At 40.9% G+C, this 25,743-nt stretch overlaps 1 protein-coding gene across 1 annotated transcript; it reads left to right on the forward strand.

Moving 5' to 3' along the window:
- Nucleotides 1-348: 348 nt before the first annotated feature.
- On the forward strand, nt 349-24,266 carry PI4K2B (phosphatidylinositol 4-kinase type 2 beta). The gene is made up of 10 exons (XM_036019482.1): nt 349-794; nt 5,470-5,606; nt 7,014-7,214; nt 7,823-7,954; nt 9,383-9,536; nt 10,907-10,968; nt 13,574-13,673; nt 16,148-16,281; nt 16,831-16,890; nt 23,328-24,266. Exons 1-10 carry the CDS (start codon nt 488-490, stop codon nt 23,499-23,501), a joined length of 1,461 nt encoding a protein of 486 aa, XP_035875375.1. The 5' UTR covers nt 349-487; the 3' UTR covers nt 23,502-24,266.
- The last annotated feature ends 1,477 nt before the right edge of the window (nt 24,267-25,743 follow it).

Genomic DNA, 25,743 nt, shown 5'->3' on the forward strand with positions numbered 1-25,743 from the left:
AAGGCCCCTGCTCCCACGGATTCTAGTGGGAGAAATAAATGTTAAATAGTCACGCAAGGAAATACAGAGGTATAGACTGTGGCAAACTGGGAGAGAAGTCTTCAGTGGAGACAGAGGCCGATATAAGTTGGAGAGAGGCACTCTGCGTAAATAGACTAACTCGGACCCCAAGCCAAGGGTCCAGAAACAGCAGCACCAGCCCGGCACGCGCGGCTTCCACGGCGCTCACAGGCAGGTGGCGGCTCTGCACCGCGCCACGCCCCCCGACGCCGGGCCATGACGCACAGGCGCGGGGGCGGTGCGCGATGGGGCGTGGCGGCCGGCCGGCGGGGCGGGGCAACCGCTGGGCGGGAACCGAGCGGCGCAGCCCTAAGTGAGGTGGCCGCTCTCAGACGCGGCGGCTCCCGGTATCCCGCGATGCCGAGACCGGACGCGGACGGCTTGCCTCTCTGAGCCGGTCTCGGCGCGGAAGGCAACGAGGGAGGCCATGGCGGAGTCCTCCGAGCCCGGGCGGCGGGCGGCCGCGGGCGGCGAGAGCCTGGACGAAGAAGAGGACGAGGAGCGGGAGCCGCTGCTGCCGAGGATCGCCTGGGCCCCGCCGCGGAAGGGAGCCCCGGGGACCGCCGTGAGGCTGGCGGGGGATGCCGGGGAGGCGGGCGCGGCGTCCCCTGGCCAGGCGGACGACAGGGAACGGCTGCTCCGGCCCGCAGCCTCGCCCCGCTGCCCCTCCCGCGGCATCCCCCACCGACCGAGCTCACCCACCAACCTGGACTGCAGCCGCTCCGTGGGCTCAGGTGCGACCCGGCTCTGCCCTTCTCCCCGAGGCCGTCCCGGGGCGCCCCCCCCGTCCCCGCCCCTCCCCGGGCTCCCGCTCCTGCTCCACGCCTTGTCCCCGGCTCCATTCTCTGCCTCTCACCAGCGCTTGTCTAGTAAGAAAGGCAATGAGTTGGCCAGGCATCCCGGCCGGGGCACAGGCCAGGGGCCAGCCGCCGGGCGGACCTCGGACACCTTCTGTGCCCGTCTTCCCCGCCCCCGCGTCTCCCGCACCTTCCCCAGGGGCTGTAAACTGCTTCAGCTAAGGCCCGCGGCTGTCCTTCAACTCTGATCCCCGAGGCCTCCCTTAATAGGGAGCCCAAACTTTTAGAATCAGACACTGGAGGAAACTTAACATTGTATAGTGACGTAAGCTGTTTGCTCAAGTTTGGACTTGAGTTTTGGGCTAAGAACCCTGAAGTATGGCAGAAGGTTCCCGGAATTATGCATTTGCAAAGATGTACAGCCAGAATAGCCAGTAGCTACCGGGACACGTTTCAAAAACTTTTGCTATTAAATGTTGTTATTGTGACGTTGGCCAGAGGGGGCAGAGGCTGTTGCATTTCTGTACCTGCTGTCTCCTGCGAAGTTTTGTTTTTTTTTTCCGTCCTTGAGTTCCTTCTGTTATTGTACCTTAAAAAGAAAAAAGAATATATTGTTAAGCGGACTGATAGCCTCAGCTGAAAGAGAGGGTAACTGAAATGATGTTGGAAGTAAAATTTAGGCATGCTACCGCAGGCATGGATATTTATTATTTAGGCAGGGTTTTTTTTTTTTGGCATGGCAGATGGAGTTAGGCTAAATTGATAGTAAAATAGACTTATACGAGTTCTACTTAAAGGCGAGACGAGCTAGTTTGTAAAGTCGTGATAGCACCTACTTGCCAGTGGTTAGGATGGTTTAAACGAGATGGTGTGTGTACTAATTAATCCTTGGATTATCGCGAGAGCTTTTCCAAAGGGCCACAGAGCCCTTGCCAGGTACCTCGGCGCCGGGGGCGGTTAGAGCGACCCCGGGTACCCAGAAGGTGTGATCAGGGCACTTATAAGAAACAGCCAATGAATGCATACTCAGGTTGAAGAACGGCGATGTTCTCCCCTGTGTGTCTGTCTGCCTGTCTGTCTCTCTCCCTCCTTCCCTCCCTCCCTGTCCCCCATCCTTTCCTTCCTGCCCCGCTCTGCTTCTCTCTTTCTCAACTCAGCTTTTTTAAAAGCCATAGAAAATGTTATTTTCATTAATGCTGCTTAGTTTTTCCGGAGTTGTTAGATTTTTACTTGTGTTTACTAGTGCACTAATGGTCCTTCTACATTTTAAAGAATTTTGGACAGACTAGGTTATTCAAGTTGTAGATGAATGTAAGAGTCAAACATATTTAGAGTACACAAATCAGAGAGGCCTAAAGGAAGCAGACTTTCAAATTTAAGAGTTTCATGAATAACGCAGGTTTAGAAAACCGTTCAGACATGCAGGTTGGCCACCATTGTGTTAGCTAATGGATGCATTGGCTTTACAACATGTAACAAACAAACAAGCGTGAAGTCAGAACTGGATCACAAGTGGACCCACATTCACCAGCTGCATTGATAATTTGGATGTATGTCACCTAGAGTCCAGTCTGTGAAGTAACTGCAGTCTGTGTGGCTAGCTTGCCTTTTTCTACCCCAAATTTACCTGGGTAGCTAAATTTTAAAAGAGCCTAAAACCTTAAAAGTGTGTTTATTCTGTGACAGTGAGTGAGGTTTTGTAAAGAAATAATGTTAAGGCCAGAAAAATTAAAAATGGCGATATGTTACTTGGAATACAAATGGATTATTAAAAAGAATGCCTGCCCTTTTAAATCGCGATTAACTTCTATCACAGTCTATGATTTAGGATCTTCCTTTTTGTGTATTTTATTCTCACAACAACATAGCAAGGTAGTTGCTCACCCCCATCCCTGTAGTGAGGATTAAAAGTGAATGAGAAACTGTAGTGACCAGTATCTAGTTACAGAACCTCAGAGGTCTTAGACGTTAGGTATCCAGGAAGTGCTAAAGCCAGGACTCTCAGCCTGGTTCTTCACACTTCATGCACTTTCTCCTTCGTCATGCACTTTCTCCTTCGCTGTAGGTCCCCAAGTGTTACAAAACCTTTGTTACTTTGGTGATTTATTATGGAGATCGTATTTTAAGGCATTTAAAAATAGTTTTGAATTGTAAAAGTTGTTTTATAAATTTTAAACCAGTCTCCTAAAAAGTTGATTGAGTAATTTAATTATATACTTAAGGTTAGTTGTTTTTCAGAGTACGTTAACTTCCTTTACCATCCGATTTCCATGAAGCCACGCCTCTGGTTCCAAGAAATTCTGCCTTTGGATGAATAATAACCTAATTTATGACTATTCTGTTTGTGTAATTTATGTACTTGAGCCAGTGGAAGAACGTAGTATGTCTCTCATCTTTGACAAGGCGTTTGACAAAGTCAAGAACCAGCTTAAACCATAGTGTTGGTGGATCAATATCAAAGTAGAGGGGTTAGTGACATTCCGTGTTCTGTCATTTTAATCAGTGAGTTGGAGAGTGATACAGATGGTAATAATTAATCCCTACATACAGTATATGTAGGATGCAGTTCTGTGCACTTCATGTACATTATTCATAACCAGCCCTATGCATGCACATTTTTTTTTTAATTCTCATTTTGAGGAAGCACAGAGAGGTGAAGTGGCTTCTTCAAGGTCCTGTTAATACAAACCAGGAGCACTTAGCCAATTTTGTTAGTAAGCCTAACAATTAGAGAATTCACAAAGAGCTACTAAACTAAAAGGAAGTGTGTATTTATAGCCATGTAATGATTCGCGGTGGCTTATAAATATAGGAACAAAATAGAATTTAAAAATAAGGAGGAAAGATGAGGATGGGAAATAAGGATAATAAAACACATAGAGGGGGACTGGAGTAAGTGTACAAAATGCATACCAGACACTTGGTGCGGGCAGCCCACAGATTTGATTTTAAGGTTACCGAGCAGCCGACTTGCGAGAAACACTATCGGTGTCCATAAACTTAGAGCAAACTCAATATTTGAAGCAAAACAATTGAGAAGCGATGACCTGTCATGTGTTCTCTTGGAAAAGAGACTGTATGTTAAATAGTATCTTTGTAATAAAAGTGATTGGTGGTGTAGTATTTCTTACAACTTCCCTGCAGCCCATTTCACTAGGAGCACTTCTGATGGGTGGCGCTGTCCGTATTGCTGGGTCTAGATTCTAAACGCTGGTAATCCGGCTTAATTTAGAGGAGGGTATTAGAAGACTTGATGTCCTTCCTAGGTGTCTTGACAATTCTCCATAACTGAGCTTTTGGAACGTACTAAGCAGCAGTGTTTTGGGTGCAGCATGGGGGTGGGTAGATGCTGGGCTGAGGGCTAATGACATTTTTTTTTCTTGTTGCTTCTCTTAGTGAAATGGGAAACTAGATCATCTGCTGAGAGAGGGGATGTTGGGAATTTGGGGAGAGGAGGCAGTATGAGGTGGCTGTTAGAAGAGTGGGAGAGTCTGTAGGCTGGAGTCGTCTTAGTTCGGGCTGCTGAAACAGAGTACCATGAACCGGGTGACTTAACCAGCCGTCATTTCTTTCTCTCAGTTCTGGAGTCTGGAAGTGCAAGTTCAGGGAGCCAGCATAGCCATGTTCTGAGGGCTCTCTCCCTGGCTTGCCACCTTCTCAGGGTACCATGACATGGCAGAGGGGAAGAGACCCCACTGTGGGCCCTGGTCTCCTGATGGAGACCCTGTCCTCCTGAGCTCCCCTAAACCTGATCACTCTGAAAGACCCATCTTCTGATACAATAACACTGAGGGTTAGGGCTTCAGCGTATTTGGGGGAGAGACAAACATTCCGTTTACTACCAGAGTGTAGCATGCTGCCTGGGCAGCATGAAGCCCACCGGAGGTTTGCGGTGATGGATTTAAAGTGAGACCAGGCATTCTGGGTGCGTGTGCTTCTCCTGACGAGTTCGGCTGGCCGAGCACAGGCATAGTCCGCTGACAGCTGGGTTTAACCAGGGCTGGGATTTTTCCAGGGGCCCATGATGAGGGGATAGGAAGAGAATGATCATATGATCATTGACCGTAAATTAAGGTGACCGAGGAGGGCGAGAAAGTGACAAGGGAGTGAAAGATCAGTGACAGCCTGACACATCAGGGCTTCGAGTTCCTGGTGGGATGGGAGAATTTAGGGGCTCGGGATGCCAGAGGAAAAGTGAATTAGATATAAGGTGCTTGAAATTCAGAGTATGGAGAGATTGCAGGTATTAGTAATGACATATCTGAGGTGTGACTCTGCAGTTGGAGACTTCAGTAGAATGACAATCAAAATCACTGGGAGTGAGTTCAAAGAAATGTGAAAGAGTAGTGTGTTTATGTCAACAAATAGGGGTCTCACGTTCCACATATCATCACTTGAAACTTGAAGAGAAGTGGGGGTAGTGAGAGAAGGGGGATCCAAGCAGCCCATATACTATTTGATTACGTTCTCATACTTTCATGTCCTAATGCTGTTAACCTGATCCCACATGACAGGTTCATTTCCTGAGCATTCTCATAGCTGGTCTTTTTTTTTTCTTCATGTGCTACCTTAACATTGATTTTTTTTAATGCAATAATTGTTGGTTCTTCAGAGTTGAATGTATTCTTGGATGATCCAGTGTTTGCTGATGTTATTTTGAAAGCAGAGCAAGCAATTGAATTTGGAGTTTTTCCAGAAAGAATCTCTCAAGGTTCAAGTGGAAGTTACTTTGTCAAGGATCCTAAGAGGGTGAGAATTTCACAGACCTCCTATACATAACAGACATTTTGGAAAACATTAACTTAAATGTGAAGTCCTTGCAAGTTTCTGAGATAGTTTCCTAACCTGATTACACCCTCTTTTGAGAAAGAAAGGTCAGTTTTTTTCGCTCTCGCGTGTGTGTGTGTGTGTGTGTGTGTGTGTGTTGTTTTGTTTTGTTTTTTAACTAAAGTACTACTATTTAGAAATCAACCTATTCATCTGAGGTCATAGTTTGCCATTCTATTATTTTACTATTTGGTTTTAAACATTTATTGAATACTCACTTTCAGCTGTAGATTTTTTGAGTTTATCATAAGGTGTTACCTTATAGTCGTCTAGAACCCATAGTAGCCAAGCAAGGTAGGAGTTTAAACTTTCAAAACCTTTTTAATGTTTGACTTAATGTTTTAAGTCAAATTGCTTGACTTTTTCCAAAGTTATATTTTACCCTAGCAATATTATTTTCCTGCATTGTACCAGAGTAGGAGCCTGGGAAGTTTGACGTTTGAATTCATTGGAATGAGACAAAGTGAAATGAACCAAACCACAATTTAGGGCAGATAAGAAAAGCTGATATGGGACTTTGTTCCACTCAGTATAGAATTTTTCAAATACCAGTGTTATCATTTGTAAAAGCTTTCTGAATGATGCATAGCCAGCAGTTCCTTTTAGACATCCATGAACAAAATTTTTTTAAGAGGAGAAAATTATTGGAAAAGAGATTAGAGTAGGAGAATCTGATAGCATAGATGTTCACTATGCCCTGTCATTACCTTTGTATTTTATCTTTGTCATTATCTTTGTTTAGAGAACACTTTTTGTTATTGGGTTTATTAATTTAACAAACGCTTGAATGCCTGCCGAGTTTCAAGGACTATTCTGAGTTCCTGGGATACGGTCCTGAGAAAGTCCCTGCCCTTTTAGAATGTACATTGTCGAGTGGGGAAAGTAGACAATAAGCAAATAAACATATAATTTGGGTATTGAACAGATACTGAATAATAACTATTGGACCTAGAGCAGTGGTTTTCACACATGGTAAAGTCAGTGTTATCCTTTACTCACCTGGAAATCCAGTAATGTAAAACAGGTGGAATCACAGTCGCTCGGGTTAAGGGGCACAAGGTCTCACAGCCCTGCCCCACCTCCCCTCACACCCTCCCTCGGGTTCCCAGAGCACAGTTTGAAAACCACTAGCCCAAACGATCATTGAGTGTAGACTGTTGAACGAGAATGAATGTAAAAATGTGAATGGAACGGAATCCCTCCATATTGAAGGGTTATGTCCAAGTCTGTGGTGGGGAGAAGTATAAGAGATTTACCAGAATGAACTTCATGGATTATTATCTCTCTATATTAAAAGTCTAATAAGATTTCTCCATTTTTCCCTTATAGAAAATTATTGGTGTGTTCAAGCCCAAATCAGAAGAGCCTTATGGTCAACTGAATCCAAAATGGACCAAATATGTTCATAAGATCTGCTGCCCGTGCTGCTTTGGCAGAGGCTGCTTGGTGCCCAACCAGGGGTATCTTTCCGAAGCTGCTGCCTCCCTTGTGGACGAAAAGCTTCATCTGAACATTGTACCGAAAACAAGGGTAAAGGAGAATCTGTTTTTAAGCCCGACTTCTGATTTCTAGCCCACTTCTCTGTAAACACACTTCCAATGACAGAGCCTGAATTTGAGCCCTCTTTTTCTGGTAATACAGTCATGAGTGGCTAACAGATTGATTCTAGTGTGGATCCACAGAGTGAGCACCCAAGGGAATGTCTTGCACACATGAGCTGAGATGATGCTGACAAAAAGAGGAAAAATAACTAATTTTTAGAAGGCAGATAAAGATCAGGGATCTAGAAATTCTGTGGAAGATAAAGATAACTAATGTACTCAAAAAACTGTTTTTTTCCTTTTTGCCCTTTATATGTTTTTACTTGAAGACTTCCTCAAAATATTCCTTCCTAATTATACGTGTCAAGACTATACTTTCTTCCACTGGCTGTTTTGAGGCTCCCTGTCAGAGAGAAATATGTGTCATCTAACTGCCTGCAAAATCCCTTAGCCTTTCCATTTTAGATTCTCTGAGGCATTTTGTATGGGACTAAGGTTTGCTAATTTACAGTATTCAAGTGAGTTTCATGGTATATATGAATATAAATACTATCATGCAAATTCTAATAACCATTTTTCTAAACTGTATGTTTTTAGGTGGTTTGGCTGGTCAGTGAGACATTTAACTACAGTGCCATTGACCGTGCAAAAGCTAGAGGCAAAAAGTATGCCTTAGAGAAAGTGCCCAAAGTCGGTAGAAAATTTCATCGGATAGGACTCCCTCCTAAGGTAAGTTTCTGCGACAAGCTGTGTTGGAGGGGGACAGTTCAGCACCTGTTACCCGAGCTCCATGTGCTAGGCGTTGTGCTGTGGGCTGTGGAGGTAGTAGTGAAGAAAAGAATCTTTCATCTTCACAGAGCTTGTAGTAAAGAAACAAACGCAATGCAATATGATGTTAGGATGGGGAAGTGCAGGGAACTCAGAGGGGACGGGGTGGGATGTCCCACCCACTTTGGAGGTCTGGGGCGTGTTTGCCAGAGGAGGTATTTTATAAAGCATCTAAAGCTGTGACTTAATTACAAAGCATCTAAAGCTTTATAAAATAATGGCTGAAAGCACAGGTCCAGAATCAGACCTAGGCTTCACTCCCAGCCTCTCTACCAGTTAGCTCTAAGACCTCAGGCTAGCTCCTTACTCCCCAAGCCTCATTTCTATAAAGGGGGGGGGGGGGGGGGGGGGGGGCGGGGATGATCAAACTACCTCTAAAGGTTGTGAGGATAAAATGAAGAAATTTATGTCAAGTACTTGGTACAGTCCTAGCATACAGTAAAGTAAGTGGTAGTACCTGTTTACTCATTACATGTTAAATTTCTTTTTCTTAACCACTTTTAAATAAACCTAAGGGATGAGTAGCTGCTAGCTAAGCGAGAGTGGGAAGGATTGATGGGAAAGATATTTTAGAAAAAGCTCTAGGCTTTTTTCAAAAAAATATATTTGATCTGTAGTTTTGTTGTTGTGTTGTAGCTGTGTATTTCTCTAGATAAAAGAACTTGAGCAGAAATCCATGGTCAGCCTAACTTGTTTCTAAAATCATACTGGAAGTAAGCAAGAAGTTGGAAAAATTTTATGAGGCCGGTTACAGGAATTCTTGAATATGCTGAAATAAGTGTGACTAAAAACAGACATTATTTCCTTTTTTATGACTACTATGACTTAATTATGAATGCTTTGGAGAAAACCTTTAGAAAATCATTAAAATTTCATGCCAACGAGAACATAAATTGTTAAGAAACGATAAGAAGTAGATTTTCTTTGTGGTGATTTCCTTGTATTTATGAGACCAACTAGGTACTAGGTTACCTGTTACCTGTGTGTCATGTGCTGTTTAACTTTGTATTTACTCTAGTAACTTTTTTAATGCTAACAACCAGTAACTTTTAGTGATAGAAATTCCTTTTGTCCTAAAATAACTGCTACACTCCTTGAAAGTCTAGGGTTGAACACTTTTTATTGCTATGTATTCTCTTTATCTGATTATTTCAAACTGGTGTGTGAAAATAGTGTTCTTGATAAATTGTGGCTTATCTAAATTAATGTTAACTCTTCTGTTTTTCTTACTGTGTTTATATATTTTATGACGATACTGCTGAGGCATTTAAAAAATAATTCCCTTCGTTCTTGTACTTTCTTTTCTAACTATAGTTCTTAAAATTACAGATTGGTTCCTTTCAGTTATTTGTTGAAGGTTACAAGGAGGCTGAATTTTGGCTTAGGAAATTTGAAGCCGACCCTTTGCCTGAGAATATTAGAAAACAATTTCAGTCACAGTTTGAAAGATTAGTGATTTTGGACTACATCATCAGAAACACAGGTATTGAGGTCCTCTCATTCGTCCTCTCGAAACCTTGTTAGTTTTCGAACGGTTTTCAGCCATTATCCAAATCAAAGACATGAAGTTTTCACACTGAAGTCCTGAGGCCACTTCTTGCCGACCTGCCTTAGGAAACGGGGATGCAGCACGGCCCCTCCCGGCGGAACTGCTCCTGCTCTGGAGACCCTGCCTCCTAGCTGGCCCCTGCCTGGCGGCCGAGATCAGTCCCTGTCCCTGGCGCGGTGTTTCTGGGCAGCGGGACAGAGCCAGTTATAGAAATGTTACCTGCATACTGTGAACAATTAACACTGGGTTGTATAAATTATTGCAGATGCTATTTTGACTGTAGGTAACTTAATGTATTTGATAACTACATTGAACTTTGAATTTTGGGGGCGCTGGAAGGGAGCAGTGAAGTAGGTAGTGTACCACAGTGGTTCCCAGATGTTGCTCCGGCCTGTGCAGGTCCGGGTTATGTGGGGACTTGTGGCACCTGTGTCTGGCAGGAGCCCACCCCCCACCTGTGACGCAGAAACTGCACGTGGGAGCCAGCAGTGTGTGTTTTAACAAACCCTCCGGTGTTTCTGCTGCATGCTGAAGCTTGAGAAGCACAGGTTCAAAATGCTCATTTATTTTGGTTTCTCAACGAGCATTATATGCTTTTCTAGATTTACCATCTTGATTAATATGGTCTTGGGTCAATGTTAAAAATTAGTGTAAAGCCTAGAATACTCCTATACAGACATTAGGTGAGAACCTATCCAGGTATTTGCCTGCTGATAGGGTTAGATACTTTTTCTGAGGTGAAGAGAAATTATCCTTGATTTTAATAACCTTGATTTAATAGTTCTTGGCCATAATTGTACCTGTCTCACAGAGTGGTTTGAGGATTAAATAAATTAATATATGTTAAGCACTTACAATAATGTCTGGCACAGAGTAAATGCTCAAAAATGTTAGCTAACATTTTTTAAAAAGATTTTACTTATTTGTTTTTAGAGAGAGAGAAAGGGAGGGAGAAAGAGAGGGAGAGAAACATCAACCAGTCGTCTCTTTCATGCCCCCAACCAGAGACCTGGCCCGCAACCCACTCATGTGCCCTAATGGGAATCGAACCGGTGACCTTTCAGTTCATAGGCCAGTGCTCAATCCACCAGCCAGGGCTCAAAAATGTTAGCTAATATTTATAAGTATTTTTTAGTTTGTATGTGTTAAATTGGAGCCTTTAATATATAAATATATGTCACAGGCAACCAATGAAAGTCTTGAAAATCAAGAGCTGACTAGATTTCTCCTTTGATTTAGGCTATGCCACCCATAAAAACAACGAAGTAACAGATTTTGTTCTGTTTTTTTTTCTATTTCAAAAGACAGGGGAAACGATAATTGGTTAATCAGATATGAAAAGCAGAAACGTGCACTAGAAAGTAAGGTAAGGAAATGTAAAAAGAATGTGTATGTATACACACGCACACACATACACACAATTTCTGTAAAAGATTCCTTGAAGTTATTCTTCATTATTTTCTTATTTCCTTCCCTCAAAACATTGGTTTTTATCTTCTTTTTCTGTTTTTCTCATTTTTTTTCTTTTTTCCTTTGTTTACATTACATTTTTTATTTCTGTTTAAAAAAAAATCACCACACAGTGCTTTATTTTTTATTAGAATAATATTGTATTAGAATAGAAGACTATTACCAGCTTGGTATTTTCTGTAGAGCTTGGGAAATTTTTGTAGAACCACCAGATTTATTTTGCTTTTATGTAATAAAGACTGCCAATATTTTTGGTCATGTTTATATATTGCTAATTCACTTCCTTCTGAGTCTTATGACTCAGTATTAGGAGATGCAGTATTATAGAACATGTGTCCTTTACCTGTGCTTCATATACACTGAACTTAAGAAAATGTACTTCTACTGAGAGGAAGCTGGCTTTAATGTATATAGTGGCCTGCCTAGACCTATATATAACACCATCTGAATGATAGTTTTTAGATCAATTCTTGTCAGTTTTGGCTACCCAAGTTCAAGTTAAATATTGACACGAGATAGTTTAGAACAGTTTTACTAGTTCAAAACAGTCTATTCATTGGAGAAAGTTTTCACTAGTTAAAAAAATAATCTCTCCAGTACTTACAGTCTGTGTGTTCTCATCACTTAAAGCATCACTTTAGAAAGCTTCTACTTTTCAGTGTTTACCAGAGAAATTTAAAATTTCATATTCACAGTATTTAGCAATAAAAAAAGAATGAGCTCAATATAGGCAGTAATGGGGATGAAGCTCAAGATCCCGCTGAACGGAAGCAGCAACGAGAAGTTGCACACGAAGGGAATGTACTGTCTGGTCTCAGTGGTATAAAAACCTACAAAGTGCAGACTCACCCCGGTGACAGAAAGCAGAGTGGTGGCCTGGGGGAGGGGGCGTAGAGGAGGGGAGGGAGTACAAAGGGACACAAGGAACTTTTGGGTGAAGATTTCTCATCTATCGGTGCTTATCAAATTGTACGCTTTAATATGTGAAGTTTATTGTGTGTGAATTATACCTCAGTAAAGTTGTAAATAGAAAAAAGTGATAGAGATAAAAATAAATGCCACTTATAGCAGAAATGGGTGTAAAGTACAGACTTAAATATATATACTTATATATTCATACTAGTTCCTACATATATTTTATTGGTATATTTTGAGCAATTAGAGTTTACTGAAAACTTCATTATTTTGCTCTTAAGTATTTTGTGCATTTTTACTGAGATATTTGATATATGCCAGGTTTATTTCTTTTAGTTTATATCACACAGACATTTACTCTAATACTTTGAATTTTTTTAAATTTTATTAAATTTATTGGGGTGATATTGGTTAATAAATTTATGTAGGTTTGGGGTGTACACTTCTTTAATGAATAATCTGTGTATTACATTGAGTGTTCACCACCCAAAGTCAAGTCTCCTCCTATCACCGCATATTCCCCTTCACCCTTCTCTAGCTCCCCGCACCTCTGTTTCCTTTCTTCCTTCTGGTAATCACCAGGCTGTTGTCTGTGTATGTGAGGTGGTGTTTGTTTGTTTGTTTTTTGCTTAATCCAGTCACTTTTTTTTTTACCTAGCCTCTCAACATCCCTCCCCTCTGACAGCTATGATTCTGTTTCTACTTTGCTTGTTAGTTTATTTTGTTCGTTAGAGTCCACATGTAGGTGAAATCATATGGTACTTGTCTTTCTGTGGCTGGCTTACTTCCCTTAGCATAATGCTCTCCAGGTCCACCCCTATCACACATGGTAAGATTTTATTCTTTTTTTATGGCCAAGTAGTATCCCATCGTGTCAGTGTACCACAGCTTTTTTACCTAGTCGTCTACTTTTAAAAATTATCGATTTTACCTTTTATTATTTTATCTATGCCACTTAAGAATGGCAACTGTCTATCTTTAAATAGTAGGAGGTACTCCTTGACATGAAAACCTTCTTGCCCCTGCTGTCTTTGTTTCTGCTACAGAAGAATGTAACAGTTAGGAATGGCTAGATTCTGTAATCAGGTTTCTTGAGGTTCCTTCTGCACCTCATTAGACTTAGCTTTGGGGAGTTTTATTTATAAACATTTTGTATTTGAAACTAATTGTTTCTATTGGACCCTAAGAAAGACTAGATTTTAATTAGGTAACTTTTTAAGTTGTTGAAAATGTCCATATTTTGCAACTGTCATACATTTAAGAAATGCATCTAGCAATAAATTATCCAAAATAACACTTTAAGTCTTAATAATTCCAAATGCTCTTCCATAAAGCAGAGGGGAAAAACCACTCCTATGTAAATTTATAATATCAAATTTCAAAAAAAATAGTGATTATGAAATTATTATTTTTAAGATCATCTCTGCCCTTCAACAGTGAATTTGTATTTTCTGGGAACTTATTTTTTATTTTTATAGGCTCTTCAGATAAAATGTCCTTAAACCCCCAAAATTACTGTAAATACTGTATCTGTTAAAAATATTTGTATACATTTTTTTATCAACAGACTATTTTCTCCTTTTTAGGAAGCAGATTGGACTGATGATAAAGAACCGCTTATTCAAATAGCTGCAATTGATAACGGTCTAGCATTTCCTTTTAAACATCCTGATGAGTGGAGAACATGTGAGTATTTAAAACATCCTAGAGGTTCTGTCATTACCCCTCTCCAGCAGAGGAAGGGAAGAAAATGTGTGGTCATTAAACCAGCAGGAAAAAACCTGGGCGGAGTGTTCGCTGGGACGCTGTCCCAGGCACTGAGCTCCGAGACATGCGCCACTTGGGCCTGGCCGTGTGCTGTTCCTCTGTGGGTAACCGGCGGGCTTGGGTTCTTGCCTTGTGTTAGCCTTGTAAGTTCGATAGCTTTCCAGTTTTAAATAAATACATAAAACATGATGACATGGAAATTATCTATTTACTATTTTGGTAGCGCTTTATTTTAATATTCTGGGTAATGTTCAGTGACAAAACTCTTTGTCTTAAGCACTCACCCCCTCTTTGGTGAGTGGTGTTTTAACTGCCTTAGCAGCCTCTGCTGGTTTGGTTTCTCTGTCAACTGACTTCAGCTTTAGACATTTTTTCTTTTTTTTCTTTTTTTTTTAAAGATTTTATTTATTTACTTTTAGAGACAGGGAAAGGGAGCAAGAAAGAGAGGGAGAGAAACATCTATGGGAACAGCAAGCGGTTGCCTCTCATACATGCCCCATGGACTGAACCTACAACCCAGGCAGGCGTGTGCCCTGACCGGGAGTCAAACTGGCGACCTTTGGCCTTGCAGAATGCTGCCCACTGACTGAGCCACACCCGTCAGGGCTAGACATTTTTATTTTGCTTAAAATTGTCCATATCTTCTGTTGTAGATTTGTGGGTATAAAGGTTTTTATAGAATTCTCTTATAAGAAAGAAAATTTCCTCTCTGTATATTAAGTATTTGGGGATGAAACGAAATGGCTGGAATTTACCTCAAAATACTTGGAGAGAGAACAGGGATAGATGAAATCAGCTTTGTAAAAATTGGGGGGTAATTGAATTGAGTTCTTCAGGATATGGGAGCTCCTGTTGCCAGCATTTTGATTTTTGTATATGTTTTTAAATATCAGTATCAGTACTGTATCAATACTATGCTTCTTTTAAATTCCCACTCTTCATTAGTAGCCTTTTTTCCTTCATTGGTGTTGCCAAAGATTTATTATAAAACATTGGCTCCTTCATGTCTAGTGTGTGTGTGTGTGTATGTGTGTTTTAGCTAATTGAACTCTTATTGATCAGATTTTCAGTTTATTTAGTTGCTTTTATTTTTCATTGATCTACCATCATTTTTCCATCATTATTTTCTTCTATATTCATCCTGTATTACCTTCCTATATGTTTTTCTCTAGGTGTCATTTTAGCTAAGCCATAGACTGGGCATGCTTCTCTATTATTCTAGTTTATGGATTCATACTTTCAGATTTGTGTTTGACAGGAGTAATTGAGAAGTGTTTTGTTTGATTATAAAATTTCTAGGTCAGTTGATTTTTTACCTGTCCATTGTTATTTCCAAGTTTTATTGTTTTGTGATCTGTGAATGTGACTATAATAGGATGTTCGGCTAGTTTGAAGGACTGTATTTAGAAAGAACGTTTGGGCACAAAATTCTGTATCTGTCTGCTAACTAAAGCTTGTTAGTTGTTAGTCAAACCATATTCTTGATTTATTTTTTGACCATTTAATCTGTTAATTTTTGAGAGAAAGTTAAAGTTCGCTGTGATTGTGGTTTTGTCAATCTCTGCATTTTTATACATTTTTTGCTTTGTGTTTCACATTCCTGAAGGCCCAGCGTTTTACCTTGCTGGCGGCGTGTTCTTCCATCACTGTGAAATACATCCCCCTTTATCACTACCAGTGTTTTTCTTTTTTCCTTTTGTCGTCTGTTGTAACTGGTATACCTCATTTCTTTTTAATAGCATTTGCCTGGTATTATTTTATACTTTCATTTTTAATCTCCATCATTTTGTTTTAAGTATACGACTTATAAACATTACTTAGCTGGATTTTTTAACCTAGCCTGAGGTCCTTTTAATGGGGACACTTAACTCTAGTTTGTCTCAATAAGCAACCGATAATGTGTGAACTTTTACTGCCATTGTATTTCTTTCTATTTACCATAAGTTCTGATGATTTCTTGTTTCCCTTTTCTGTCTTTATTGAAGTGACTTGAGATGTTTTTGTTCCATTTCATTTTCCTTTAATGATGTGGAGTCTTTGTATAAATTGGACTTTAAAAGTACTAAGTTTAAGGTGCCTCACCAGGAATCGAACAAGTGACCCTTTGGTTTGCAAGCCCACGCTCAGTCCACTGAGCTACACCAGCCAGGACAAAACTCTTTATTCTTTAAAACTCAGAAACCTAGCTACTTCAGGTCATAAGTTTTTGTGTTTTGCCATCTGAATTAACATATAAACATGGGATCTGAATAATTTAGGTAACACAGGATAATTGTTGTCTCGTAACTTTTCTCCTTTTTCTAAGAACCTGGGACTTGTGGGGAAAGGACGGGGATGAATGTGGGTCAGAATAAACCCTTGCCCCCACTGATCAGAGTGCTTTTTCCTGTTAGATCCATTTCACTGGGCTTGGCTTCCACAAGCAAAAGTTCCCTTTTCTGAAGAAACAAGAAACTTGATTCTGCCATATATTTCTGACATGAACTTTGTGCAAGATTTATGTGAAGATCTTTATGAACTTTTTAAGGTAAGTAAATTTTCAGTTTTAATTATTACAGAAAGTGAAGTCTGAAAATGCAAGAGGCTTCTCCCTGCAGAGCTAATTTGCACTTGACTACGGGTGCCACTTGTTGCAGTAGAACTGGACAGAGCAGGTGGGAGTTAGGAGCCCATGTTTGTGGAGTTGTATCCTTGGGAGCATCGTCTGTAGTGGGACCTAACACTTGACATACTGTTTCCTTCAAAGTTGAATGTTTACAGAATGACCCTAAAAATTACAACAAATGTTTGGTGACCAGGTATAATTCTCTCAAAAATCCTAAATTCATTGGCTGGAGTGTCATTTTAAATCCTTTCCGGAACAGATTGGAGTGTAAATAAACTATTCTTCCTCTAGGGATGTACAAAAATACTTCAGGTAAAAAATACCCCTTTGTATGTTATTTTATCCATTAGGGAAGCTTACCAATGATCTTATGTACTAAGTTGAAAGAGTTCATTTTATATTCAAATGTTTGTTTCAGTGATCCTGATATTTTGAACTATAATGATGTTTTTCTTTTCCTTTTTGTGATAGATTGACAGAAGATTTAACAAAGCCACTTTTGAAAGTCAGATGTCTGTGATGAGGGGTCAGGTAGGTCCACCTTTTCGTGTTCTTGTGAAGAAAAAAAAAACCTCTCTTTGAAATAGGAATCAGCTTTTTTTCTCTATTGTGACCCAAAGCTGCAACTCTGGGCACTTTTTATAAGTGAGCCGAAATAGCTCCAATGATTAAAGTGAAGTTGATTTTCATAGTATTGTCTCATAAGTTAGATATCCTTGACTTGGTTAGATTTTGTTGAGTTACCCAATGAATTCTTTGTCCTCATTTTGGTAACTATTTTCCTGGTCGCTACTGTATTTTCCTCCTCAGATTCACTCGCTTAGATGTATTGTAGCCTGTTGATTACTTGCCTCCTAGAACATGTCTGGAGCTCACAAGAGCAGTCAGTCAGTAACCACGTCACCAAAGGCTGAGCGCTGACCAGGACGTGAAAGTGCTAATTGTAACTCAGTCCTCTCACCCTTCTCACCTCTAAGGAGAAACGGGAGGTGTTAGGTCTGCGGGTGTGGGCCTGCGGGCTGGGCTGACCTTCGGACGACATCTGCTTCTTCCACTCCATTAATGGTATTCAGATCCCCGCCCAAAAAAGGTCTTGAAATGAAAACAAATTAGACTATAAACATTGTCTTTTAGCAACTTACTAATTAACTTTCTTAAAAATACATACATTTAATATAGGGTAGCTGTTTGCTGTATTCCCATGGCAAAAAGACGAGTTTAGGTTTTGCACTCATATCATTTATAGTAAATAAATATAATTAAACTGGGTAGCTATTTATTCACCAAATATTTATTGTCAGAACTAGTGCCAGGAACTGTTCTAGTTGCTGAGATAAAGCAGCGAGCAAAGCCCAGCTCCGTTGCTCAGGGAGCTCAGGGAAAGGGGTGGGTATTAGCTTGCACAGCTCTGTGCTCTGTTGTTTTCATGTGTGCTGTGCTGGAGTCCGAGTTTTAAACAGTAAGGGGAGTGCCTGGGCAGTGTCATAGGTCCGGATCCTGAAGGGCCTGAAGGGCCAGAAGGTAGATTCCACACAGAAGGGATGGGAACAGTTAGAGACTTTAACATTAAAAGGGGTTTTGGTGAGACTGACATTTTCAGAGAGGAGACCTCATCTTGGGTTTCTTGTGAACTCCCTGAAACTGGGTGCTAAATTACATCTGTAAGTGTGTCCTGGGCATGTCTCAGCAAAAGGCATCCTCGTCCTAACAAAGTGTAAGAGCCCCTGTAGGAGGTTAGTCTGGACAGTGGGTGCAGGTGTACTCAGGGGACAGGAGAGTAGAGCCAGGGAGCCTCCTGGGGGGGTGTTTTCAGCAGTTCAGGCACGAATGAAGGGTCTAGGTGATCAGTGATTGTAATTATGTTGCACAGTGTTACCATCCCTACTATATTCGAGCTGAATTTTCAGGCATTGATGATTATGCCCTCATTTGACCTTTTTGCTTGAAACAAATTAACTTATAAATATGCTTCATCTTCTGGAATCATCATAACCGTAAATCTTTACTTAGGAATAATTTTTAAAAAATAAAAGCTGTAGCCCTGGCTGGTATAGCTCAGTGGATTGAGCGAGGGCTTCGAACCAAAGTGTCACAGGTTCGATTCCCAGTCAGGGCACATGCCTGGGTTGCAGGCCATGACCCCCAGCAACCGCACATTGATGTTTCTCTCTCTCTCTCTCTCTCTCTCTCTCTCTCTCTCTCTCTCTCTCCATCTCCCTCCCTTGACTCTCGAGAAATAAATAAATAAATAATCTTTAAAAACATAAATAAATAAAAGCTGTAAATAATTTTATAAACTGTAATTGTTGATTAAAGCTAGTACATGAGGAATTTAAATTTAAAAATGCGTACTGAAAAGATATGGAGATATTCCAGTACTGAGGTCTGTTACAAAGTTACACCAGTATGTCTGCTATTCTAGCTTTGTTTATTCATATCCGGTCTCATTCACAAAGGAGTTAAAGCTTTATGCAGATGTGTATAATAAAATAAGAAAATTACAAGATCAAGATCTAGGGGAAAAAATAGAACTATACCTTCTTGATATGTTTTAATTTAATTTTTATCATTTTTTTAAAAAGTTGGTTTTGACCTTTCTGATAGCCAGAAAGAGCAGAGTACCCCGACCATGGACATGACTGTGCAGTTCTCTAGTTTTAGCTGCATTTTTAAAAATCCACTGTGAAAAATCAGGTAGTATTTTATATTCTGAAGTATTATCAGCGCTTGTGAAACAGAGGGATTAACGAACAAAAACAAGTAACAGTAAACAGTGTTCCAAACAACAGAATCATCATTTAGCTGGTTCCTTAAATGAGCCAAAGTTCTTGTTATTTCCATCATTTGTAATTATCCCATAAATCCCTCTTTTCTCCAGGTTTACCAATTCATTTCATGATTTGTGCTTTATACAACCAGCTCCTGTGCCCCACATTACAGCGAGTCTTTAGCGTTACACACATAATCAGTGACGTGCTCTGATTTGTCACACAAAGATGCGGAACGGAACTCGGAACTGCTATGAAGGCATTCCTCTTAAAATCTGTGACATGATGTTTAGGACAGTTAGAGATAAACCATGTTTGAATTTCACGTTGAAGAGCAGTAGGTCAAGATGAGGTTTAATATAATCATTCATGTTCCTCTCTCCCTGTGCCGGTTTGGAACACCGGACCTCAGAAAGTAGTCATGGGCAATGTGAAATACATTGTACACGTGATCTGAAAGAAGTGGCAGAAATAATAAGTAAAACTGCTTTATGAATGTATGGCGAACTTGTATTCAGTGACTTGTAAGCCGCACCCTCACTTGCAGATCCAGAAATAATCCATTTTAAAGAAAATGAACTTCACATTTTAGTACCTCCTGAGTACTCGACTCTACTAGATATGTTTATGTTTGTTACCATCCTCATAACGGCTCCCGCAGTTAGTTGCCTTTTAATGCGGAGGAGCTTGGTCACAGGGGCTGAGTGACAGCTGAAATAAGAGGTCCGTCTCAGCCTGGCACACCTGCTGCCTGAGGCACCATCGCTGCTTCTCGGGAGCCGGAGGTCTCCTAGGTGTGTCCTTGCCTCCTTCCCGCCTCTCGTCCACACCTGACCAGAACAGTTTCTCCCAAAGCATATCCGGTCTACCGTTTGCGGCGTAGGACTTCTGTGATTCTTCAGTCTGTCCGGGCTCAAGCCCCCGCTTTGGCACCGGCAGCAAGACCCCTCACAGTCTGCCTCCAGTCATTCAAGGCTTCCCAGAGCCTGGAGGCTCTTCAGGGCTCGCCTTCCCATCATCACTTCCCTGGGCTGCCCGTGTGGGCTGTGCTGCAGTCTCTCTCCAACCCCTCTTCCTAGGCTCCGCCTGCCACCCAGGGAGTTCTGGTTTCCACGGCACTCGCTGGGAACCCACTGCTGTCACATTTTACTCAGAAGTTTGGTGCTCAAACAAGCCTTTTGGGCATATGCCTTTTAAAAAATAGCTTAAGCCACGGCTGGGCGGCACAGTTGTTGGGAACGTTGTCCTCTACACCGAAAGGTCGCCGGTCAGATCCTGGTCAGGGCACACACCTAAGTTGCGGGTTTGAGTCCTGGTTGGGGGCATATGGGAGGCAGCTGACCGATGTTTCTCCCTCTCTCCTCCCTGCCCCCTTGCTCTCTTCCTCTCTCTCTAAGATCAATAAACATACTTGGGTGAGGATTATAGCTTAAAACCCACCATAAAGCACAATATATGCGTCCTTATAGAGATAATACGGTAGTTCTTATGCCCACTAAACTTTGAGGACCTATGAATTACCTCATCTGCCCTCAACATAACTGTCACATCCCTACCAAGTTATCAAGTGTGGCCTGGGTGGCAAAGTCGGAAGTGTTTCTCCTTGCCTGTGTTGTTTAGTCTATTTCAGAAAATAATCTTCTCTGAGTTAAACATATAGCACCTGAGTGCTTTAGGTTGGCTGTAACTCTGCTGGGCTCATCTCAGTTCTCGTGGGGGAAATACATCTAACAATAGACTTGCTCGTTCTTTGAAAAAGGAAAGAATGGTGATACGTAGGGAACAGGAACAGATTTTCAAAGTGAGGGCATAGGTCAGCTGTTGTTCAAGTCTTTGTCACGTGACATTGCCATTGTTTGTTCATCCGGCAGTTGTTTCTAGAATGTGGCTATTTTTAGGGCTCACGTGGTTCTTTTTATGGGGAGGAGTCTTCTCCTTACCAGCACAGTGCTTGCTTAGTAAATATTTCTTTGGCAAATAAATGCGACATTATCAGGTGTTTTCTCAACTATATTTAGGGTAGTTTTAGGATAGAATACTTTTTACTATTAGTATATATTTGAAAAATGTTCATCTTGTAGAATGACTTTTTATTTTCTTTGTACCATTCTGTTTTCCAGAATCTCTACAATCATTACATATTGTTTTTAGAATCAGGAGAACATTAGATGTTATTTAAATTAGTGTGCTTAGACTAACATTTTTAGAACAGAAGTTTTACAATAAGCAGAGGGAACTAACCAGAACATTTCGTTCTTTAACCACGCTGGTGCTCACGTTTTATTTTCTTGGTAAAGACAGTGTTTATACGTGTACATTTCATAAATTCTCTTTGTCGTGTTACTCAAACATGCCACAGTAGAAGCTTTTAAGGGAAGAACTTAAGAGGGACACTAAAACGAATGCAGTGAGTAACCGCGGTTGCTAGAGATAATTCCCTGATGTGTTACATACTTTCAGTCTCCTAAGATCTGGCCCTGGCTGGTGTGGTTCGGTGGGTTGGACGTCATCCTGAAAGCAGTCAGGCCGCCAGTTCGATTCCCAGCCAGGGCGCATGCCTGGGCTGTGGGCCAGATCCTCTGTTGGGTGCGTGTGAGACGCAACCAGTTGACATATCTCTTGCTCATTGGTGTTTCTCTGCCGCTATTTCTTCCTCCCTTCCCTCTAAAGATAAATAAAATCTACTAAGATCTAAACCATCTCATTTATACTATTTAAACGTATGATGAAGTGTACTTATTAGTATGGCTTTGTGTTATAACCTTTGTGCTTATCAGTATTAAATAGTCTTTAATGAACCAGTAAAGTGCACACCATCTGCTTACTATATATTTCCACATACTTGAAGGAGACCTCCTTATTACTAAATACACAACAAAGGGAACTGTTTTGCTTGATATTCAGGGGAAAAGGAAAATGAATTGTTAGAAGTTTATCTGAACAGAAAAGGCTGTAAGCTATGTATTGAGTTTCATAAGCTTATTTTTATGCTCAAGTAGCATTTCCAAGAATATGTAAACATGGAATGTAGTATATTTTACTTTTCCTACTTTATGTTTCCTATTTAAGAGTTACCTCTTAGATGGATGGAATTGGGGAGCATTATGCTAAGTGAAACAAGCCAGGCAGTGAAACACAGATATCATGTGATCTCACCTGTAAGTGGAACCTGATCAACAAAACAAATGAGCAAAATAGAACCAGAGACATTGAAATGAAGAACAAACGGACAGTGACCAGAGGGGAGGGAGGAGGAAGAAGGGTAGGGGTCATCAAGGAACATGTATAAAGGACCCATGGACAAACCAAAGGGGGTAGGATTAAGGATGGGAGGTGGGGATCAGTGGGGCGAGGGAGAGCAGTGGGGGCAGGGGAACAACAGTTAAAAAACAAAAGAGTTAGCTCTTAAAACTTTATTTTCAATGGCTGCCTTCCCAAAGTCTGTAACCCATTTGCTGCTGGCCTTGCATCATGCTTCTTCACAGCGTTTCGACCTTCCAGCAGGGGTGTCCAGCCCTCGGCCCAGGATGGCTGTGAATGCAGCCCAACACAGCATCGTAAATTTACTTAAAACATCACGAGATTTTTGTGTGTGTGATTACATGTTGCAATGTATTTAGTGTGTGGCCCAGAGGCGCCACACGGTTGGACACCCCTGGTACATGGCATAACTTATTTACTGGTTTGTGATGTTTGTTTGCTGACTCCTCCCCCTGCTACAGTGTACGCCCCGTGAGGCGGAGGCTTGGTCTGTTTCTCCAGTGTCGTGATCGTAGCACGAGAACAGAGCCTAGCATGTGTTTGCTTTCCGTAAACGTATCTACTGAATGAGTGTGTGGTTGCAACCAGACTCTTCAGACCAGCACTGTGTCGGATAGAATGGGTGGAACCACTCACTTTTGTCAGTCTCTGATTTCTCTTCTCCTGGACGTAGGTGCATTCCGGAGTATTTTAAAGGCACCAGCTGGCAAAAGTTACTCGGTTCTAACTTCGTGCACTTGTGTGTGTACATGTCGTGTGTATAAACATACACACGGACATACAATGTATAGTTACAGCAGTTACTCCTGATTACAATCTGTTGGGCACACACAGATGAAATATAAATTGTAACTACGCATAAATGGTTAAACCGAGTGTCAGTGAGCTGAGGGGCTTTCATCTGTTTTGAATTGGTGAAAATGCTTCTTCTCTCCACAGATCTTAAATCTCACCCAGGCTTTGAGGGACGGGAAGAGTCCGGTCCAGCTGGTACAGATGCCTTGTGTGATCGTGGAGCAGAGCCAAGGGCGGGCCCAGGGCCGGATCGTCCAGCTCAGCAGCTCCTTCACGCAGACGTTCCACTGCAGGAAGCCCTTCTTCTCCTCCTGGTAGCAGGTGGGCGACACGCCTGCCGTCTCTCGAGCGGCTGCAATGGGGAGTGTGTCGACGTCGCATTGCAGTGATGCGGGTCTGCTGTTAAGCGCTCGGGCTGCCGAAACCTCCAATAATAATGTGTTTTAAAGGTTGTGTTCTGAATGTTCTCAAAAGTTTACAGTTTTTTGTCCAAATATTAACTTTTTGTTTCAGGGAAGAACTGAGATATCTCCTATATTGTATTTTTGTAGAAAAATGTACTTTATGTTGATGATGTTAGTTGCAAAGGTAATTTCATGGTTTACACTTTCTGAAATGACTGTAATTATTTTAGAATTTCAAATAGGAAAATAAGGTATTTGTTGACCTTGAATAAAATAACTTTTTATATACTTTTTAAACATTGAGAAGAATGTTTATGTTAATTCTTCTTACAGTATAAAAGCCTTTGAATATGAAGCTACTCTTATGAACTTAATAGATTAGTTAATAGAAAAACAGGTAAGAACAACGCAATGTTGCCTTAATTTAAAAAGCTGCTATTTTAGATCTTGAATAAATCCCTAAAAGACAGTTGTGAGGGACCAGAAAAGTATATCTTAGTTAAGTAATAGATGACCTTTATTTTTTTTTGTACTTCAGAATATTTTTGGTCAATTATTTTGTCATAATGAGGAAAAAATCTAAAGATGACCCCTTTTTTTAAAAAATAAAAACACTCAACTGAGACTTGAGGAGAATTAGGTAAAATTAAGGTAGATCCTTAATGTTTTTGAAATTCCAGGATAACATTAAAAATTCTCTTTCGTTCCTTGGGTGGAATCAATTACATAATCGCTACTCCAGATTACTAATCTTATTCAGTTTAGTACTTCAGTTAGTATTAAACTTCACTGAAAAGTAAACCATCCTCACAGTCCATATTAGATTGTATTTGGGGTCCTAGGATATAAACTTTTAAAAATAACAGTACTGTTTTCAGGTACTTGAAATTCCCAATGTTGTAATTACAGTCAAATTTAGAACATCAGCCCTAATTACAGTGAACCATGACAGAGATAACCATCAAATCATGTATGCTTGAATTTGAACGTCAGTATGTCTGACATTCTGGGAATTTGTAGCACTTTTAATTCACTAAGTGATTGAAAACATGATGCACCCAGTGTGAAGAGGTGATTCCAAAGAAGCAGAAGTTTCCTTCTCGTCTCCCGGCTCCAAACAAGTAACACCGCCACTCGGAATGAACAGGGCCGTTTATGGTTTTGGCCTTTTGCTTTTGAAGCTTTCTGTCTTGTGATTTTTTTTTTCTTCATTAAGTACTTTTGCATCAAAAGTACTTCCTGAAGGTCAGGTTAGGGGGGAAGACAGGTCTGCAGTTCCCCTCCCTTCCCTCCTTCCTCTCGACCTCCGTGGCTGTGACGTGGCTGTGACGCGTGAGAACGCCGCTGTCCCTGCAGGAGCACCCCCCTGCCTCCCCCGACCCTCCATCGCCCCACTGCTGACAGGACAGGAGAGTGGAAGCGTGGAGCTCCGGCTGCTGTCGTTAGGTGAATGCCGGTCGCTGGAACGTGCCTTTGAAGGCGTGTTCTAGAAGAACTTGATGGTTGTGATGTGGGTAACGGCTTTCTAAAACAGCTGTTGCTTTTTTTTTTTTTTTTTCAGTATTTTGAGAATTACTGTATTAATTTTTATAATAAAAATCTTAGTAGGTTACTACTGTGTAACATCCTAAAAATTAAAATAGTGTGGAAATATGTTTTAATGGTCTGACCAGGCCAGAAAAGCTAAGTTGAAATATTTAAGATGTGATTATAAGTCAGAGTACGTTGGTTATATTTTGCTCATTTTCATGAACTTAATTCTTATTTAAGTATTGTGCTAATTTTTTTTCCGTGAATGTACTTATAGTGTCAAATGGTAGGCGAAAAGGAGTAGAAATTGTTGTCTGAAGGCTAGATTCCTCCTGAAGTGTGTCTGTTGAATATTTAAGTTTGTAAACATGTTTCTGTTTATAAATGATGCCAAACCATTTTCTTACTTCCTATCTCAGCAGTACAGTTTAGTTCTGTATAATTCCACAAGATACATTTAACTAGAACCTTTATAACTGGAGACATTTTAATTTTATTTAATTATATGCTGCCTTATTCTCCCCCAAATTTGTCAGCTGTTGAAGACTGGAAACATGATGTTTTGTCATTGAAAACAATTTGATTCACAATTTTCGATAAATTTAAAATACTTTACTAATGGAATT

Source organism: Phyllostomus discolor, chromosome 1, assembly GCF_004126475.2.
Source record: "Phyllostomus discolor isolate MPI-MPIP mPhyDis1 chromosome 1, mPhyDis1.pri.v3, whole genome shotgun sequence".
In the NCBI taxonomy this organism is placed as follows: Eukaryota; Metazoa; Chordata; class Mammalia; order Chiroptera; family Phyllostomidae; genus Phyllostomus; species Phyllostomus discolor.

Bases quoted from the DNA above. Each gene is read 5' to 3' on its own strand.
- PI4K2B (XM_036019482.1), top strand. From the start codon at position 488: ATGGCGGAGTCCTCCGAGCCCGGGCGGCGGGCGGCCGCGGGCGGCGAG. The intron at 9,537-10,906 runs GTATTGAGGTCC...CTATTTCAAAAG, and splicing joins CTACATCATCAGAAACACAG to ACAGGGGAAACGATAATTGG. The intron at 13,674-16,147 runs GTGAGTATTTAA...TTTTCCTGTTAG, and splicing joins TCCTGATGAGTGGAGAACAT to ATCCATTTCACTGGGCTTGG.